Source organism: Hylobates moloch, unplaced genomic scaffold (genome assembly GCF_009828535.3).
Source record: "Hylobates moloch isolate HMO894 unplaced genomic scaffold, HMol_V3 SCAFFOLD_1, whole genome shotgun sequence".
Classification (NCBI taxonomy): Eukaryota; Metazoa; Chordata; class Mammalia; order Primates; family Hylobatidae; genus Hylobates; species Hylobates moloch.
This window is the reverse complement of record NW_026652276.1, coordinates 41,015,640-41,036,733: the sequence shown is the minus strand read 5'-3', so window position 1 is coordinate 41,036,733 and position 21,094 is coordinate 41,015,640. Positions and strand designations below refer to the sequence as shown.

The following is a 21,094-nucleotide window of genomic DNA, read 5'->3' as shown; positions in this document are numbered from 1 at the left end:
TTGAGTGATGAAACAAAAGATTTTTGAGGGTGTTCATGAGCATAAGTATCATATAGTCACTTATGGTTGTGTTCGTGGTACTTAGTACAAGGTATCAGAATTGTTCTTTAGTTAATCATTTATCTTGAGAAGTTAAATCTTGGTGTAATCTTATCCTCGTGTTCATATAAAGATAAGTGGAGTTTATAGTGAGGACTTAGACCTGAGTACAATTTCATGGTTAAATTAGAAATGCTTTTGGCAGTGTTAACAGCTCTTTTAGAATTTGTCTAGCAGGCTTTTCAGTTTTTGCCAGAAAGCCCCTAAAAAAAAAGAAGGAAAAAAATGCTTTTGGCTGAGTGTGGTGGCTCATGCCTGTAATCCCAGCACTTTGGGAGGCCGAGGCAGGCGGATCGCTTGAGCCCAGGAGTTTGAGACAAACCTGGGCAATATGTCAAAACCCCATTTCTACAAAAAATACAAAAGTTAGCTGGGCATGATGGTGTGCCTTTAGTCTCAGCTACTTGGGAGGCTGAGGTGGGAGAAATTGCTTGAGCCTGGGAGGTTGAGGCTGCAGTGAGGTGTGAGTGTGCCACTGCACTCCAGCCCCAGTGACAGAGTGAGACCTTGTCTCTAAAAGAAAAAAAAAAAAAAAAAAAAAAAATATATATATATATATATATATATAAATGCTTTTGTTAAAATATGTAATGAAAACATTAACCACTCTTGTAATATAAATGGTTTCTTGGAGAATATGTCTGTAAGAGACACTACTGAACAATGCAATTTCAGAGCTAAAATGGATTTACGGATTATATTATCCAACTCCCTTAATGAACAAAATAAGGAAACTTAGCCCTAAAGAACATTAACTGATTGTCTACTTCTAACTACTAGCAGAGCTGGGCGCAGTCCATACTCCTTTCACTGCACTGTGATGTATATAGTAAACTATATACTTGTCATACCATAGCTTAGAGCATACTTTTTGTTTTTTTGAGATGGAGTTTCGTTCTTGTTGCCCAGGCTGGAGTGCAGTGGTGCGATCTCGGCTCACCTCAACCTCTGCCTCCCGGGTTCAAGCGATTCTCCCACCTCAGCCTCCCAAGTAGCTGTGATTACAGGCATGTGCCACCACGCCCAGGTCATTTTGTATTTTTAGTAGAGATGGGGTTTCTCCATGTTGGTCAGGCTGGTCTTGAACTCCCGACCTCAGGTGATCTGCCCGCCTCAACCTCACAAAGTGCTGGGATTACAGGCATGAGCCACTGCACTTGGCCTAGCATACTTTTTTTTTTTTTTTTTTGAGACGGAGTCTCGCTCTGTCGCCCAGGCTGGAGTGCAATGGCGCAATCTCGGCTCACTGCAAGCTCCGCCTCCCGGGTTCACACTATTCTCCTGCCTCAGCCTCTCAGCCTCTCCGAGTAGCTGGGACTACAGGTGCCCGCCACCACGCCCGGCTAATTTTTTGTATTTTTAGTAGAGATGGGGTTTCACCATGGTCTCGATCTCCTGACCTCGTGATCCGCCCGCCTCGGCCTCCCAAAGTGCTGGGATTACAAGCATGAGCCACCGCGCCCGGCCCTAGCATACATTTTTTAAAAGAATGAAATGTGCTTTGTTTTGTCCTTCTGAGTCTCTGTAATACCAAATAATGAGAAAAAGCAGATTTAGGATTCAGATCCAGGTTTTCTGAGCTTTCTCTGCTATTGTCTGTCTAATATAAATTATATTGTCATTCTTAGTTAAAAACCTGCCGTATTTTTACTATTGTGTTTCTATTTTGTAAATGAAGCATATTCATTGCTATGTAGCCTGTTGTGAGCCCATATGCTTCGCATATTAGTTTCTCCTTAAATTTTCTATGTTTAATATGTGACCCTAAGGCCAGGCGCGGTGGCTCACACCTGTAATCCCAGCACGATGGGAGGCCGAGGCAGGCGGATCACCTGAGGTCGGGAGTTTGAGACCAACATGGAGAAACCCTGTCTCTACTAAAAATACAGGCCGGGCGCGGTGGCTCACGCTTGTAATCCCAGCACTTTGGGAGGCCGAGGCGGGTGGATCACGAGGTCAGGAGATCGAGACCACGGTGAAACCCTGTCTCTACCCAAAATACAAAAAATTAGCCAGGCGTGGTGGCGGGCGCCTGTAGTCCCAGCTACTGGGAGAGGCTGAGGCAGGAGAATGGCGTGAACCCGGGAGGCGGAGCTTGCAGTGAGCCGAGATTGCGCCACTGCACTCCAGCCTGGGTGACAGAGCGAGACTCCGTCTCAAAAAAAAAACAAAAAAAAAAACAAAATTTTCCGGGTGTTGTGGTGCAAGCCTGTAATCCGGCTACTTGCGAGGCTGAGGCAGGAGAATCACTTGAACCTGAGAGGCGGAGGTTGTCGTGAGCCAAGATTGTGCCATTGCACTCCAGTCTGGGCAACAAGAGTGAAACTCTGTCTCAAAAAAAAAAAAAAAGTGACCCTGATTATTCATTCATTCATTTAGTAAGCAGGCACTATGGCATATGGATGCAGTGACTTTCTTAAAGGGTTTAGGAGCCGAATACCTAGAAGTTAATTCATATGAGGCTGCAGAAGTGCTTTAAAAATTACTGTATGATTAAATGCCACAGGGTACCACAAGATATTATAGAATTAAAAAATTATGGCTGGGCACGGTGGCTCACACCTGTAATCCCAGCACTTTGGGAGGCTGAGGCAGGTGGATCACAAGGTCAGGAGTTCAAGACCAGCCTGGCCAAGATGGTGAAACCGTGTCTCTACTAAAACTACAAAAATTAACCAGGCGCAGTGGCAGGCACCTATAATCCCAGCTACTCTGGAGGCTGAGGCAGGAGAATCACTGGAACCCGGGCGGCAGAGGTTGCAGGCGCCACTGCACTCCAGCCTGGGCGACAGAGTGAGACTCTGTCTCAAAAAAAAAAAAAAAAAAAGAATTTAAAAATTATATGGCTACAATACAATGCTCTTAAAATCCATCTTTGATTTGATATGCTACCTCTCTCTAATGGTATGTAAAAGTGAATACACATCTATGCACGGGGCCAATTTCTATCTGATATGATCAGCCTCTGGCTAAGTTACTAATTATTAGTGAAAAAGGCAACTTACATGTTTTTGATTTAGACACACAGACTTAGCTACTGACACAGCTTAACGGATAGTGTACTTCTCTCTTTTGGCTAGGTTAGCTTCAGAGAAGAACTATCATTTGAAAGCTGAGTGTCTCAAATGGGTTGACAGCATGTGGTATGTGTATCTTACATAGAACCTGTCATCTGAGAAGAGAAAGGGTCAGTTTAATTTTTCATTCTCTGATTACTCTTACTCTAGCCCTCAGAAGTGGTTTATCAAGAATATTTGATTATCAAGAATCAGGACCATATGTTGCTTATGTGTAGCTAGGCAATGATAGAAAAGCAATAACTGGACATTTATTATGTACTTCCATGTGCTTGGCACTGTGCTGAGTGCTTTGTGTGCATTTAATCTTCGTACAAAATCTGTAAGGTATCTATTATTATCCTCATTTAGCATATGAAGAAACACACATACAGAAGTTAAATAACTTGCATAAGGTTACATAGCTAATAAGTGGCAGAATTAGGATTCCTAGCCAGGTCTGTCTGGCCTAGAAATCCGACTCTTAACCTTGCTGTACTTTGCTCCTGTGTTGAAGAAACAGGTGGAATGTCAATCTCATGTTCTAACAGCTTATCCTAACCTGGAGCTATGCTAGCAACTATACTATACTGTAACATCAGATTTTATTGGGCTGTTTTGAAACATTCTAATATGCTAGCTTAGCATATTTTTATTTTCATTTTTTAAAATTTTTGTGACAGTTTCACTTTTCACTCTTGTCGCCCAGGCTGGCGTGCAATGGCACCATCTCAGCTCACTGCAACCTCTGCCTCTCAGGTTCAAGCGATTCTCTTGCCTCAACCTCCTGAGAAGCTGGGATTACAGGGGCACGCCACCATGCCCAGCAAATTTTTGTATTTTTAGTAGAGATGGGGTTTTACCATGTTGGCCAGGCTGGTCTGGAACTCCTGGCCTCAGATGACCCACCCACCTTGGCATCCCAAGGTGTTGGGATTACAGGCGTCAGCCACCGTTCCCGGTCTATTTTCGTCTTTTAAAAGCAGAATTTCCCTGTTCTTTCGTAATATGGTATGGGATTTATGAAGTTAACAGCTCTTGCTATTCTTTAGGTAATTTAACTGTCGGGATGATATTTTTATTTTTTTCCTGAGTTAAGAATCCTATTGAGACATTTAAAGAGGTGTGATGTATAGTGTACCTCTGAAATAACTAACAGGAAGTATGACCTTATTCTTTGTATTTGAAGCTCCATAATGGGAGAAGTAAAGAACAAAGACTTAAGGAACAGCTTGGCACTCAACGTAAGACCACCTTTTTTTAATATTCATTATTTATAAATGCTTGATAATTCTAGTACAAATATTGCATTTTTAGAGTTGGTCATTTCCTTTGTCTACATAATCTAAGTAAGCTCTCAAAATAAAAACTGGTTAAACTCTTATGACAGACTCATTGGCATTTCTAGTTGTCTATTGAATCAGCTTATCTAAGTTTGAACACCATAGTACTCCATCAGTTTCATCATCTTGGCTGTATTTTAAGAGATGTGACGTTTATAACTGAAATGGAATGGAGCTCTAACCGGGCCATGTTAAACATTCATCCAACCATGATAATGAACCATGTTAAACCAAATATCTAGCAGCGGGAAGAGGAACGGTAAATAAGTTCTTGTCTTACAGCCTATTTAATAAATCTGGATACTCTACAGATGATATCCCCCGTTTCCTAAGAAAGAAAACGTGCCATTTAGAGATGGGTCATTTCAACCCACATGAGCTGTTTTCTCTCTTAAAACATTAGCACTTGATCCCATAGATCATTTTTTAGAAGATTACTTCTTTTTTTTTTTTTTTTTTGGAACCAGAGTCTCACTCTGTCACCCAGGCTGGCGGCGTGCAGTGGTGTAATCTCGGCTCACTGCAACCTCCGTCTCCTGGGTTCAGGTGATTCTTATGCCTCAGCCTCCTGAGTAGCTGGGATTACAGGCTTGCGCCACCACACCCAATTCATTTTTGTATTTTTAGTAGAGATGGGGTTTCATTCTGTTGCCCAGGCTGGTCTCAAACTTCTGACCTCAGGTGATCCACCCACCTCAGCCTCCCAAAGTGCTGGGATTACAGGGATGAGCCACAGCGCCCAGCCTAATTTTTGTATTTTTAGTACAGACAACATTTCATCATGTTGGTCAGGCTGGTCTCAAACTGCTGACCTCAAGTAATCCACCTACCTTGGCCTCCCAAAGTGCTGGGATTACAGGCGTGAGCCACTGCACCCAGCAAAAGTTTACTACTTTTGCTTGTCTTGAGTCCTCCTTGAAGTGAGAGCTGAGACTCAGTTTTATACTGATGAGGCACATGGCTGTGGTTCCAAACTCCAGGAAACGGATTGATGGGCTGTGTTGGAGGGCTTCAGTCTTATCCAAGAGGCTTGGAATCTGTCCTGTGTGTGGTGGGACATCATGAATGTTTTGAGTAGGGCAGTGGCCTAATAGAAGCCCTCTTTGTGTGGCAGTCCCCTTACGGATATCTTACGACTCAGTCTTTGTGCTGTGTGCACCTGGAAACTTATTTTGCCCGGATTAGTCAGATGGTGTAGCTCGTGTCTGTCATTCTCTACCTAATATTGTGCTCTCCAGCAAAAACTACTGAGAAGCGAATTAATTCCTGAAATGATAGCATGTTTCTTAAAACACTGGTGAGGTGATGAGAATTAGTATTCCAAAGGCTGTTTAAAGGGAAAATAGGAGACCTAGTAGATTTGCATAGGAATTAAAAACAATTGGTGCTCTTTCCATTTGTTCCCTGATGGCAGTTTTATCCTTGGTCATAATTGTACAGATGAGGTAAGTGAGAATCCAAATATCCCTATGATCCTGTTAGGAGAGCTGCTTACTTGTTCTTGCTTGGAATTGGTTTATTTGCCAATAAAAGAAAAAGGTTTCTGGGCTGGGCATGGTAGCTCATGCCTGTAGTCCCAGCACTTGGGGAGGTCGAGGTGGGTGCATCACCTGAGGTCAGGAGTTCGAGACCAACCTGGGCAACATGGTGAAACCCTGTCTCTACTAAAAATACAAAAATTATCCGGTCGTGGTGGTGCACACCTGTAGTCCCAGATACTCGGGAGGCTGAGGCAGGAGAATTGCTTGAACCTGGGAGGTGGAGGGTGCCAGTGAGCCAAGATCTTGCCACTGCATTTTAGCCTGGGTGACAGAGCAAGACCCTGCCCCCCGCAAGAAAGCTTTCTAATAACTTGGGCTTAATTTAATAGAAGTTTATTTTATTTTATTTATTATTTTTTTTTTTGAGACGGAGTCTTGCTCTGTCACCCAGGCTGGAGTGCAGTGGCGCAATCTCGGCTCACTGCAAGCTCCGCCTCCCGGGTTCACGCCATTCTCCTGCCTCAGCCTTTCCAAGTTGCTGGGACTACAGGCACCCGCCACCACGCCCGGCTAATTTTTTGTATTTTTTAGTAGAGACGGGGTTTCACCGTGGTCTCGATCTCCTGACCTCGTGATCCGCCCGCCTCGGCCTCCCAAAGTGCTGGGATTACAAGCGTGAGCCACTGCGCCCGGCCAATAGAAGTTTAAAATAGTTGGCCAGGCATGGTGGCTAGCACCTGTAATCCCAGCACTCTGGGAGGCCGAGACGGGTGGATCACGAGGTCAGGAGTTCAAGACCAGCCTGACCAACATGGTGAAACCCCGTATCTACTGAAAATATAAAAATTAGCCAGGTGTGGTGGCACACACCTGTAATTCCAGCTACTTAGGAGGCTGAGACAGGAGAATCGCTTCAATCCGGGAGGCGGAGGTTGCAGTGAGCTGAGATCGTGCCATTGCACTCCAGTCTGGGTGACAGAGTGAGACTCCATCTAAATAAATAAATAAATAATAATAAACCAAATATTTATATTAATTTGGACTTCCAAATAGATTTGATCTGTTCAGCCATCATTGAATTTGATGAGGATGGTGATAACTTCAATTTAATAAGTTCTTGCTAAATGCCTTAAACTGAGATAGATATATCACATAGATTATTTTGTGGGTTTTCTTTGTTTGTTTGTTCTGTTAATATATAATTGCTAAAATACAAAAAATATAAAATGAAATTTTCTCTTTCAAGTATCAGAGATAGCTGCTATTAATGTTTGATTTTTATGCCTCCAGATTCTTTTATATTTAAGCATATGTTAATACATGTATAAGTATATGTACACAAATATATATTTTAAGTACACAGAATCAGTATTATACATATTATTTAATAATCCATTTTTCACTTAATATATCCTGTGTATCTTTTTTAAATTTTTTTCTTTTTTTTTGGAGACAGAGTCTCACTCTGTTGCCCAGGTTGGAGTGCAGTGGCACAATCTCGGCTGAAAAATGGTTGTTCTTCCACCTCCCTGACCTAATCAAGTCATTTTTTTCTAGCAAATTAGCTTTAGGCTCATCTCCATTTGCCAGGCTCACTGCCCCCATTGTCACTGTCTTGCCATTGACATTTTATTTTATGATCTCCCAGTATCACTGGACTATGAAAACAGTGCCATCTGTTTTATAACTAGCAAACACATGTAAACTTTCCCTGCTCTGCACTCTCTAAGGCTGTTCCCTTTAGGTATTGTCAACAGTTTCAGCACATATAGGAAAGCTATCAGTATTGTTGGGTGGTGAGGTTATTAGATTCTCCTATCAAGTTAAAAACTCACCAGCCACCTGTTCCTCACCTAGAACAGGGTAAGGGAGAGCCTTCTTTCACTTGCTGTTTAAGCAGCTTTTCCAGATAGCCCCTGATGGCACTGGGACTTATGTTTTCTTATGTCACTTTCTTCAATGTGAGGTTGGAACCTTGGGGCCAAGTATAGCTGGGGAAGGAAGAGATAATTGAAGAAAATAGGAAGGGAGAACAGTTGTGATACAAAGAAACTCAGCCACTGTGCGGGTGGACTTAGCTCTCCTTCAGCTTTGTAAATGGTTTCTCTCTCTCATCCCCTAGAAGAACCAGTGAAGAAATCCATTCAGGAATCAGAAGCTTTTTTGCCTCAGGTACAGAATAAATGATCTGATTTGGTATTATATGTACATAGCTGTGGATAACCCTAACTTCCTTAAAAATATCTGTCCATTAAGAATTCTTTGAGACAATGGGACTCTGAGAGTGTTGTTCTCCTGAGAACTTCCATACAAGGGAACCCTGAATAATAAAGAGAAAGATGTTAAAGTGGATTGCATTAGTGAACTTTGGAATGCAGGGAAGTTCCAAAGTAGCACTCCTCATCTCAACTCTGTGACTGCTGAACATATTAGTCAGCAGTGATACTTCCCTAAACTTTGACTTGTCCAGGCTTTTTCTTAGGTTGACACCTCTTTGTAAGCGGAAGCAATAGAAGGGCTCCCTTTGTACTTGGGAACATGCCACTTATATAACTTCAGGTTACTGTGGAGACAAATGACTCATGTTTTCTCTCTCTTTCAAATTATCTTTATTCCACAAAGCCAATAAAGAGACTGGGATTTTCATTAAAATTAAATAAAAATTAAAATAATTTATCTTAAGCATATTACCCTAATAGAGGAAAAATTTGATATTAATGGGAAACATTTGCCATAATGGGAAACTTCAGGCTGTGTCTGTTGAGTGACTCACCTGCCAAAGGAAATCCAAAGGAAGAGATGGTATATGGGTGGGACCTTATAGAAACAGAGCAATATCCAGAGTCTGTAGCAATTCTCGCCTTCCTTTCCAGAGCATACCTGAAGAGAGATACAAGATGAAGAGCAAGCCCCTAGGAATATGCCTGATAATCGATTGCGCTGGCAATGAGACAGGTAGGTGTGGAAGCTGCAGATTAACTGGTGCCCCCAGATTGAGATCATGGCACAGGCAAGCTGTATTCATTAGAGTGATCAGCACCAACTGCCATGACTAACCAGTTCAAGAATCTGTGCTTCAGGCTGGGTGCGATGGCTCATGCCTAGAATTCCAGCACTTTGTGAGGCTGAAATGGGAGGATCACTTGAGCCCAGTTAAAAATTAGCTGGTGTGGGCCGGGCACGGTGGCTCACACTTGTAATCCCAGCACTTTGGGAGGCGGAGGCGGGCGGATCATGAGGTCAGGAGTTCAAGACCAGCCTGGCCAATATGGTGAAACCTCGTCTCTACTAAAAATACAAAAATTAGCTGGGCATGGTGGTGGGTGCCTGTAGTCCCAGCTACTTGGGAGGCTGAGGCAGAAGAATTGCTTGAACCTGGGAGGCAGAGCTTGCAGTGAGCCGAGATCGCGCCACTGCACTCCAGCCTGGGTGACAGAGCAAGATTCTGTCTCAAAAAAAAAAAAAAAAATTAGCTGGTATGGTGGTGCACACCTGTAGTCCCAGCTACACAGGAGGCTGAAGCAGGAGGATCACTTGAGCCCAAGGAGGTCAAGGCTACAGTGAGCCAAGATGGTGCCACTGTACTCCAGCATGGGTGACAGAGCAAGACCCTGTCTCAAAAAAAGAAAAAAAAAATGAGTATGTGTTTCAACACAATAGAGACTTGTTTCTCATTCATGTCATGTCACTGTGGATCGGGCTGGGGGAGCTTTGTTCATGTGGCCATTCAGTGGCTCCATTATCTTCTGAGGTCTTGGAGTTTTCTGCGAGTCCTTTGCATCTGGGTAGCAGATAAGGGAAGAGAGAATGTGTGAAGGATCTCACAAGAGATTTTAGGGACCAGGCCTAAAAGTGATAATATGCATAATTTCCACCCCATTAGATTGGTCAGAACTCAGTCATGCGGCTACATCTAACTGTAGTGGACATGGAGAAATTAGTCTCGCTGTGTGTCAGGAGGAAAATGAAATGGATTTGGGGAACACGTAACAGTGTCTCTGGCACAAAGACATCATTTACAGTAGTTGGTGAGCCTTAGTCTTGCCTTTTCTTTTGGATGCTGTAGCAGGGAGGAGTCCTGGAACCCAGAGAGGCATTAATATTAATGGAAGGCATTCTGGCTTAATATTATCACATGCCCCATCATTTCACCTAGTTAGATGATAAAAGCTTTCCTGGGAACATTAAAGACATAATAAATGTGTGTTCACTTACAGAGCTTTGGATATTTTCTGAGCAATGTGTCAGTCAGTTCTGCTGTCCTTTGCTTTGGTCGTTGGCCTCAGTCTCTTCTATCTGTGCGTCACCATTGCTTGGATCTGAGATGATTCTTTTGCTCAGTTGTTGTTGGATGTCTGACTCAAACTGAATCACTGGTGCTGCATCAGAAGAGAATGAGGAGAGCCTAGATAAGTGGAATGACGTTCTGTTTAATTATTTAGCTCTTCCTTAAGAGGATCGATCATTGTATTTCCAGTTTTAGAGCTTCTCAACATTCTCTTAAAATGAGTCAGAACTATCTTTTAGTCTCGCTTAAAATGTTACCATGAGGAGTTTTATGGGAAGAGAGGCTAAGAGAAGGCCAAATTAGCAAATATATACTAAATTTTCCAGGATTTTAGATATGATCCTGCTTGGTCATGTCCTATTTTTGGTTAGATGTGAGAAAGATAAGTGTCTTCTCCTTTTTAGCCATTAGTACTCATATAAGAATGAGAAAATATTTTCTTAATGAGTCACTTCCTGTTTTAAGAGATTATGTAATTGTCCTGTACTTCTGGTTTTGGTCAGTTTTGTTTCATTCATCAGCAGATGTTGTACGTATATCTGTTGTATGAGAGAATCATAAAAAAAAAAAGCCATGACCTGCTGTGAATTGAAAAACTAAGTTTTTTGGCTAAAACTCAATGTCTGTGCTTGCATCTGTTGCTGGGTTGTGGGCCTCTTGGGGGCAGGGGCTGAATGTATATTCGAATTTTTCTGCATTATAGGAGCATGATCAGAGTTGAGAAATGGAATATGACAGAGTGGGTTTGAATCATGGCTATGCCATGTTCTAGCTTATGACCTTGGGCAATGTCCCTGGCTTCTTTATTTTTTTTAATTTTTTTTTTTCTTTCTTGAGAGAGAGTCTCACTCTTGTTGCCCACGCTGGAGGGCAATGGTGCGATCTTGGCTCACTGCAACCCCTTCCTCCTGGGTTCAACAATTCTCCTGCCTCAGCCTCCCGAGTACATCCCTCCCAGGATTACAGGCGCCCGCCACCGTGCCTGGCTAATTTTTTGTATTTTTAGTAGAGATAGGGTTTCACCATGTTGGCCAGGCTGGTCTCAAACTCCTGACCTCAAGTGATCCACCCACCTCGGCCTCCCAAAGTGCTGGGATTATAGGCATAAGCCACCGTGCCCGGCTTCTAATTTTTTTTAATTTAAATTTTATTTTTATTTTTCCTGTAGTGCTGAGTTCTTGGCCTCCTTAAGTCCCAGTTTCTCTTCTGTAAAGTGGGTTAATAACAGGACCTACCTCATAGGGAGATTGGGCAGAATGAGTGAGTTCATACTTGAAAAGGGCTTAGAATAATGCCTGGCACAGTGTAAGCATGTACTAGATGCCAACTAGCATTATTTCCTCATTTGCTTGTTTAATTCTAGCCATAAACCACCTAAGCAAGAGCTCACCATGGCTTTGCACTTGGTACGTAGAGTCTGGTCTCAGACAAGTGAGAGACCAGGGCACTGAGGCCTGCTCTAGGCCCAAGGGTGAGTGGAATGGATCCCCATAGGCTGAGGTGCACTGGAATGAAGGCCATAACCTGAGAGGGTTATTCAGCTTCTTGGATAAACACTCAAGTGGAAAGCTGAGCACAACACTCCTACCAGTCACAGTCTGAATGGGCTTGGCAGAGGAGAATCTAAGTACAAAGTACAGGAGGGCAGAGACCTGATAAAAGAGAAAGATGGAAGAAGATGGTAGAATTGGAGGCAGAGGCTGGGGCATCATGCTTTTGGCCGCAGGTATGAGCAGGTATTGGTCTTGACTGCATTGGTACATCTGTTTCCTGCCCCATGGCTGCCCATGTATCTGTATATGAGCTCCAAGAATCAGAATGGCAGCTCTAGACAGCAGGTCCCTCCTGGTCAGACATAGTCCTTTAAAGTTCAACATCTTGGTGGTACATTGCTGGACAAGAGTAGGCCTGGGCCATTAGAGGGTACCCTGGATGCTCAGTGCTGCCTTTCCCCTGAGAATCAGGGTGATTTGACTCAAGCCTTCCCTGCCTCTGGGAACAAAATCAATAATTGGGCTTGAGGCCACTTATAAACCCCCCTGGGCTCAGGTGGCTAATTAGCAAGTGAGAAACAAGGCAGCACACTTTTACTCTTGTGCTATGGTTTTCATTAGCTGAGAGGTCACAAATCCACTGACATGCACAGACTCAGAGCAGCAGGAGAACATTAATTATTATGAAGTGGAAAGGCACAGTCTCCTCTCCTCACACAATCTCTCTAGGCCTCCAGCTCTTCATTTTCCTCCTCCTCTCCTGGTAATTTGTCACTGAAGATTCTAGGCCCAGAATCCTGCCTTGGTTGAAAATGGTTGTTATTATTAGTGCAGCACCCTTCATCTCTTTTCCATCTAATCTGCAGTTAGGGGGCTTCATCTAGAGTAATTATGTGGATTTCCTCTGTCTAGTTAACTTTGCCATGTGGTTAACGTTGAACACTTGGGAAGAGTGCAGGAGTCAGATAATGAACAAGCGGGTAAGGTAATTGCCAGCCAAAATAAGGGCTTTGAAAGAAAGAAACAAGAACATGATAGGACTAACCTGGGCATAGCTGTGCTCAGAGTATATAATTTATTAAACATCTACTATGTGCCAGGTACTTTGCTAATTGCTTTACACGGATTCTTGCTTAATCCTCATAAATAATACCATAATATAGGTACTATTATCTCCATTAAATTTTTTTGGTTCTACTTAGAACTAATTTGCTAGGAATGTTCTATTTTCTTTTCTTTTTTTTCTTTTTTTGACGGAGTCTTGCTCCGTCAGTGGTGCAATCTCGGCTCACTGCAACCTCTCCCTCCCAAGTTCAAGCGATTCTTCTGCTTCAGCCTCCTGAGTAGCTGGGATTACAGGCACGCGCCACCATGCCCAGCTAATTTTTCTTTCTTCTTTTTATTTTTTTAATTTATTTTTAAGATGGAGTTTCACTTTTGTTGCCCAGGCTGGAGTGCAATGGCGCGATCTCAGCTTACCGCAACCTCCACCTCCTAGGTTCAAGCGATTCTCCTGCCTCAGCCTCCTGAATAGCTGGGATTACAGGCATGTGCCACCATGCCCGGCTAATTTTGTATTTTTAGTAGAGACAAGGTTTCACCATGTTGGCCAGGCTGGTCTCGATCTTCTGACCTCGTGATCCGCCTACCTCAGCCTCCCAAAGTGCTAGGATTACAGGCGTGAGCCATCCTGCCTGGCCTATTCTCTCCATTTTCAAGGTGAGGAAGCTGAGCAGTGAACTACACTGCTACCTTCTCTAGTACTGATTGAGCTGGGATTCAAAAGCTGGACTCCAAAGCCTATGCTTTTAACTACTTAGCTTCAATATAATTTCTGTGAAGGTGAGGGAGTTTATTCATCTCTTACTATGGGTCTCCAGTACCTGGAACAATACCTGGTACATAGGTGTTCAATAAATAATTGTTGGGTGAATGAATGAAGGAATAAGCTCTCCCAGTGTCAGTGTGTTTATAAAAGCCATTCCTTTTTATATTTAGAGTTTAGCAGACTCTTTTATACCTATCTTCCCTTCTCTCCTCAAAAAACCAGACTTTTATCCAAGGAGCATGCAAGTCCCCCAAGTATTTATAGCTTTATTTCTTTGTCCAGTAAATGTTTGTTTTACTGGACAAAGGGCTTACTATGTGCAAAGCACCATGCTTGGCCCCGTGTGAAGTAAATATTAAGGCAATGAGGTGGAGTCTGATCTCAGAGCTGTGTTGTGCATGAAATAAGGTTATTCTTTGGTAGTTCATTCTTGAGAAGAATCCTTATGGAGTTCAGTAACCTCTTCTTGAGGCAGAAGTAAATGCTTAGAGATTTGGGGACTAATTATCTCAGTTTGGTAGAATTGAAAAATAAGTCTTTGGTGTTGTGTCATCTGTGTCAGTGACAGCAAAGCTGGACCTATGCTAGGCCCTGGTGGGTCATCTTTAAACACTGGCCTTTTTTATCTTGTTAGGAATATAGAAGCAAACGTCTCACATCTCTGACAGATGGGCTTTACGGCTTTGCCTAAAGCTCTGGTTGTTTTTAAGGCCCTTGAATAAAAATAAAAGACGATGTTTGCCGATTTTAAGAGGAAGTTTTTTTTTGGTTTTTTTTTTTGAGACAGAGTCTTACTCTGTCGCCCAGGCTACTGGAGTGCAATGGCGTTATCTTGGCTCACTGCAACCTGTCTCCCGGGTTCAAGCGATTCTCCACCTCAGCCTCCTGAGTAGCTGGGATTACAGGCACCAGCCATCATGGCCAGCTAATTTTTGTATTTTTGTAGAGATGGGGTTTCACCATGTTGGCCAGGCTGGTCTTGAACTCCTGAGCTCAGGTGATCTGCCCACCTTGGCCTCCCAAAGTGCTGGGATTACAGGGATGAGCCATTACACCTGGCCAAGAGGAAGTATTTTTTTTTTCTATCCTGCTCTTTCTGAAAAGCTTGGACATTTTTCTGTACTTTCCTTTTCTTTTTTGAGACAGGATTTTGCTCTATCACCCAGAAGGGAGCACAGTGGTACAATCATGGCTCACTGCAGCCTTAACCTCCCGGGCTCAAGTGATCCTCTCACCTCACCCTCCCAAGTAGCTGGAACTACACACAGGCACCATCACATCCATCTAATTTTTAAAATATTCTGTAGAGACAGGGTCTCACTATGTTGCCCAGGCTGGTCTCAAACTTCTGGGCTCAAGCAATCCTCCAACTTCAGCCTCCTGAGTGGCTGGGACTACAGGCACATGCTATCATGTCTAGCTAACTTACTTTTGTTTTTTGTAGAGATAGGGTCTTTTGCTGTATCGCCCAGGGCGGTCTTGAACTCCTGGCTTCAAGCGATCTTCCAGCCTTGGCCTCCCAAAGCACTGGGATTATGGTCATGATCCACCATGTAATTTTTGTTTTATGTGCATTTATAAGCTTTGCTTCCCCAACAAGATTATAAGCTCTTTGAAGTACATCATATATTTGATATGTATTCTCTTGTCCAAGTGTTTCTGTAGGCAATAAGGGAAACTTTGTAAAACAAGAGTCAAGTAAATTTGAGAAGTGCCGCCTAATCTCTTCCCCCTCAGAGATTTGCAATGCATATTGACCTATTAAAGGCTCTGAGAATTCTTCCTGCGGAAGAAACCTATTTTAGCCTTGTCCACCTTGCATTTCCCAAACACGTTTAACCTCAGGACTCCCTTTTTCACTAAGAATGTTTTGCCTATCTTGTGTTTTACCCATGTGCTCTATAGCAATTAACACTGGGCTTATTAAAGGTACTCAATACGTGATTGTAAATTAACTGGTGAAGCATTCCCTCATTCTTTTTTATTTTATACAGTTATTGAATGAAGCCATTTTCATAGAAATTGTCAAGATAAATGTATCCTCATTTAGATCAAAACAAATTCTAAATTAATGAAGTCATGACATTTTATTGTATTTTTTGTTTGTTTGTTTATCTGTGAAGTCCTCAAACCTGTGAGTAGTGCTGACCCTGGTCTTGAATGAACAGCCATGTACTAACTGCAAGGCCAGAAGAAGCCCCGCCCTTCCCCTCCCCGCCCCCCCACATCATTTCAAGAAGTTCTAAAGAACAGTTGAAATTTACGGAGATCAAGGCCGGGCGCGGTGGCTCACGCTTGTAATCCCCGCACTTTGGGAGGCCGAGGCAGGCGGATCATGAGGTCAGGAGATCGAGACCACGGTGAAACCCCGTCTCTACTAAAAATACAAAAAAAAAAAAAATTAGCCGGGCGTGGTGGCGGGCGCCTGTAGTCCAAGCTACTCGGAGAGGCTGAGGCAGGAGAATGGCGTGAACCCGGGAGGCGGAGCTTGCAGTGAGCCGAGATTGCGCCACTGCACTCCAGCCTGGGCGACAGAGCGAGACTCCGTCTCAAAAAAAAAAATAAATAAATAAATAAATTTATGGAGATCAGACTGGGTTGAGTGTGGGATTTCCAGGGTGGGTTCTAGAAGGAGAAGTGGGACTTCTGTAGTTTGTTGAAATTTTATTTTCCAAACCCAGCCCCCAAGTTTTTCTTCCTCTATTTATGTGCAAGGACAAAACAGTTACTGTCCAACCTACATAGGATATGGACTCTGTCTGCTCTGAGCCCATTTTAGTTTAGAATATAGAGACCTCCCTCCAGGTCCTAAGAGAGAGATTCCGTGAGAGATGCGCAGCACCGTAAGATTAGTGATTTGTACTTTGAAATGGCTGCCTTTATTTCCTTTAAAGTCAATATCTTATATTTGAATAAACACAGTTTGCAAAGCATCTTTACAGAAATCTCATTGGATCCTCACGGTCACCTTTTTTTTGAGACAGAGTCTCACTCTTTCACCCCGGCTGGAGTGCAGTGGAGTGATCTTGGCTCCTCCACTTCGTGGGCTCAGGTGATCCTCCTTCTTTAGCCTCCCAAGCAGCTGGGACCACAGATGCATGCCACCACGCCCGGCCAATTTTTGTATTTTTGGTAGAGATGGGGTTTCACCACGTTGCCCAGGCTGGTCTCAAACTGCAGCTCAAGCGATCCACCCGCCTTGGCCTCCCAAAGTGCTGAGATTACAGGTATGAGCCACAGTACCCTGCCCTCACAGTCACCTTTTGAAGAACCTCCTGCTCAAGAGATCCTCCTGCCTCAGCCTCCTGAGTAGCTGTGATGACTACAGGCATGTACTACCATGCCTGGCTAATTTTTTTATTTTTTGTAGAGACGGGGTTTCCCTGTGACGCCCAGGGTGGTCTCAAACTCCTGAGCTCAAGCCATCCTCCCACCTCAGCGTCCCAAAGTGCTGGGATTATAGGTGTGAGCCACCGCACCTGGCCAAGTATTAGTTTTAATCCTGTTTTATAGATGAATAAACTGAGGCTGACTCAGACTGACTCAAAGTCACACTGTCATTACCTTTTTGATCCTGTACATTAGACTGGGCTATATGCATGTTCTTGCTGGCCCAATAAAGTTGCAAGTACCAGCTAACAACCCTTCCCATTCCACCTCGCTATCTCATAGAGGAAAATTGTGACGTTAATGGGAAATGTCAGCGGTGATGTCTTCAGCCTGGGCCTGTGGCGTGACTGCCTTGCCACAGGATATTTAAGCAATGCTCTGTCTTGTCTGAGGCTCAGACCTGCTGTTCTTATTGGCATTTGGGACCTGCATGGTTTTTGACTTCACCTCCAGCTTTAGCCATTTTTCTTCTGTTCTTTTAGGTAAGGATTTTCTGCCTCAGACCTCAGATTCCCATTTCCTTCCTAGCTTCTCTGCTGTTATAGTTCAGTCTCTTCCAAGACCATGCAAGATTCAGACCCTAGTAGGAGGAGATGGAGGAACTAGGACTTAACCCACATCTTGTGATTCCAAGGCTGGTTCCTCTTTTGCCCTACACCACGCAGCTGTCTGCTCACGGTCATGTGACAGGGGCTTCCCCAGCCAGAACCTCCAGGGAGCACAGATAAAGGAAAGAGCTGGAAGGCACAATACAGCATTTGTTCTGTCTAAGCCTTACATGTCAGCATGGGCAGGGAGAACGTGGTGAAGCTTTCTTTCAAGGACTTTGATAAGGAAGGACATTTATCAGTGAAGAGAGGTTTTGAGGGAAGTGAACCAATCTTGAGATAAGTAAACAAAAGAGCTTTGAGTCTGGTGTTTCCCTGTTTGCTTCTGCCCCCTGGAGGAGCAAATACTCCATGATTAGAGACGTGTGAGTCCTTTGGAATAGAATAGCAGTGATGGAACTGGAGTCCTAGTCCAGGTTCTCTCCTTGTTCAGCCTGGATTCAGCACTGGGTATCGAAACTCGCCTGCACCCTCAGAGGAGATGGCTGGGGACAGTGTGTCCAGGCCTCTTCTACACACAGAGAGTTTTCTTTTTTTTATAAAGGGTATACACATTTAAAATTTAGTGATACTCCCAAATTGCTCTTCAAAAAGGCTGTGCAAAATTACAGTCCTGATAACAGCTACCCAGAGATCCTGTGAAGGCATTTGCCCTCATTATTATTATATTATTATTATTTGAATTTGAGACGGAGTGCTGCTCTGTTGCCCAGGGTGGAGTGCAGTAGCACAATCTTGGCTCACTGCAACCTGTGCCTCCCAGGTTCAAGCAATTCTCCTGTTATCAGTCTCCCTAGTAGCTGGGATTACAGGTGAGCATCACCACGCCTGGCTAATTTTTGTATTTTTAGTAGAGACGGGGTTTCACCATATCGGCCAGACCGGTCTCAAACTCCTGACCTCAGGTGATCCACCTGTCTCGGCCTCCCAAAGTGCTAGGATTACAGGTATGAGCCACTGGGCCCAGCTGCCCTCACTATTTAATGGGTTATTTGCAACCTGTGAATCATGTCTTCTATTTCCTTGTTAATGATGCTTATTGATTATAGACTTAGGAATATCAGCACCTCCTTTGTATCTCTTCATTCTTACATGATATAATAATTCATTTTTTTTTTTTGAGACAGAGTCTCACTCTGTTGCCCAGGCTGGAGTGCAGTGTCACAATGTTGGCTCACTGCAACCTCTACCTCCTGAGTTCAAGTGATTCTCCTGCCTCAGCCTCCTGAGTAGCTGGGACTACAGGTGCGTGCCACTACACCTGACTAATTTTTGTATTTTTAGTAGAGACAGGGTTTCACCATGTTGGCTAGGCTGGTCTTGAACTCCTGACCTCAGGTAATCTGCCCGCCTCGGCCTCCCAAAGTGCTGGGATTACAGGTGTGAGCCACTGTGCCCAGCCAATAATTCATTGTTTAATCCTTAGTTGTGGGCCAAGCAAAGGAGAAAAGTAAGAAGCCTTCTCCTTTTACTGATAGGAAAGGTCAAAGGACTTACCTAGTGAATTATTTACCTAAAAATGTATACAAATCACTCCAAAATTTAGTGGCTAAAATCAACAGTAGTAATTTAATTATATCTTCACAGTTACTAATTTAATTATATCCTCACCTGTGGGTGAGGAATTTAGGAGCAGCTTAGCTGGGCTGCTCTGGCCCAGACTAGTGAAGTTGTGGTCAGTTGTCAGCTGGGTCATCTGAATGCTTGATTGGGATTGGAGGATCCACTTCTATGGTGGTCACTCACATGACTGGGAAGTTGGTGCTAGCTGTTGGCAGGAAGCCTGTTCTTCATGTGGGCCTCTCTGAGGGACTGCTTGAGTACTTTCATGATGTGGTGGTGGGCTTCTCCCAGAGTGAGCCACTCAGAAGAGAGAAAGATTGTGAGGTCTGGACTTCAATAAGAAGACTGTTGAAGAAAAAAAGGTTTTGCCCCCCCTTGGTTTGATTGGACTAGAGTGGGCTCAGTCTGTGCCCGTGGCTGGCATCAGGCAGGAACAGTGGTATAGCAGGGTATAGACCATATTTAGGGACCTAAAGTCATGTCTCTCATGATTCATGTGGTTCTTGTTCCAACTGCCCAGGACTCAGGCACATCAAAATATGACACAAAAGCAGAAGCTTTTCATAATGGAGATTAGACCATGGCTAGGATTCCTACCCAGTCCTCTTGAGCTCTCTTCACTCCAGTGTTGTTTTCCATGTTTGTTTTTTGTTTTCCCCAGAGCTTCTTCGAGACACCTTCACTTCCCTGGGCTATGAAGTCCAGAAATTCTTGCATCTCAGTGTGCACGGTATATCCCAGATTCTTGGCCAATTTGCCTGTATGCCTGAGCACCGAGACTACGACAGCTTTGTGTGTGTCCTGGTGAGCCGAGGAGACTCCCAGAGTGTGTATGGTGTGGATCAGACTCACTCAGGGCTCCCCCTGCATCACATCAGGAGGATGTTCATGGGAGATTCATGCCCTTATCTAGCAGGGAAGCCGAAGATGTTTTTTATTCAGAACTATGTGGTGTCAGAGGGCCAGCTGGAGGACAGCAGCCTCTTGGAGGTGGATGGGCCAGCGATGAAGAATGTGGAATTCAAGGCTCAGAAGCGAGGGCTGTGCACAGTTCACCGAGAAGCTGACTTCTTCTGGAGCCTGTGCACTGCGGACGTGTCCCTGCTGGAGCGGTCCCACAGCTCACCGTCCCTGTACCTGCAGTGCCTCTCCCAGAAACTGAGACAAGAAAGGTGAGCCCCCAGGAGGTGGTCAGTTCCGGACCACCTGCTTAATTTCATGCCACCAGGGTGGGAATTACCACTGTGCCACATTTGCTGCCCTTCTCTTCCGGGAGGAAAAGAGATTTTCCCTCCTGCATTGGGGTTGCCCTAGGACTACAGTATAGACCCGGCATGATTTAAAAATACTTTGTAGTTAGTTAGTTTGTAGTTTGAATACTTTTCTTCAAAATTGAGAAATTTTTAGCCTGGGCAACAAAGTGAGAACTTGCTCTATAAAAAATTTTAAAATTAGTTGGATGTGGTAGTGTGCGCTTATAGTCCCAACTGCTTGGGAGGCTAAGGTAGGAGGATTGCTTGATCCCAGGAGTTTGAGGCTGCAGTGAGTCGTGATTGCACTACTGCACTGCAGCCTGAGCAACAGAGGGAGACCTTGTCTCCAATAAATAAATAAATAAATACAAATAACAAATTTATTTATTTATTTATTTTTTGAGATGGAGTCTTGCTCTGTTGCCCAGGCTGGAGTGCATTGGCGCAATCTTGGCTCACTGCAACCTCTGCCTCCCGGGTTCAAGCAGTTCTCCTGCCTCACCCTCCCAAGTAGCTGGGATTACAGGCATGTGCCACAACGCCCTGGCTAATTTTTGTATTTTTAGTAGAGACTGGGTTTCACCATGTTGACCAGGCCAGTCTTGAACTCCTGACCTCAGGTGATCTGCCTGCCTCGGCCTCCCAAAATGCTAGGATTACAAGCGTGAGCCACTGCGCCTGGCCACAAATTT

The 21,094-nt window shown here is 44.0% G+C and overlaps 1 protein-coding gene and 1 non-coding gene across 11 annotated transcripts in view; both read left to right on the top strand.

Moving 5' to 3' along the window:
* Positions 1–21,094, top strand: part of CFLAR (CASP8 and FADD like apoptosis regulator) — a 64,037-nt gene that overhangs the window by 33,113 nt on the left and 9,830 nt on the right. For 9 of the 10 annotated variants that reach the window (XR_009213747.1, XR_009213746.1, XR_004370297.2 and 6 more), the window contains 4 exons: positions 4,345–4,399; positions 8,102–8,151; positions 8,853–8,934; positions 19,811–20,321. Coding sequence is in view for 6 of the 10 variants with exons in the window: in XM_032754991.2 (XP_032610882.1) it covers positions 4,345–4,399; positions 8,102–8,151; positions 8,853–8,934; positions 19,811–20,321 (698 nt within the window). In the remaining 4 variants the exon portion in view is untranslated. Of the gene's footprint in view, positions 1–3,190; positions 3,287–4,344; positions 4,400–8,101; positions 8,152–8,852; positions 8,935–19,810; positions 20,322–21,094 lie in introns of those variants that run through there. The other variant, XM_032754996.2, reaches the window with a different exon arrangement.
* LOC116809867 (U7 small nuclear RNA) lies at positions 242–304 on the top strand. The gene has a single exon (XR_004370038.1). It is a non-coding gene; the product is annotated as a U7 small nuclear RNA (small nuclear RNA).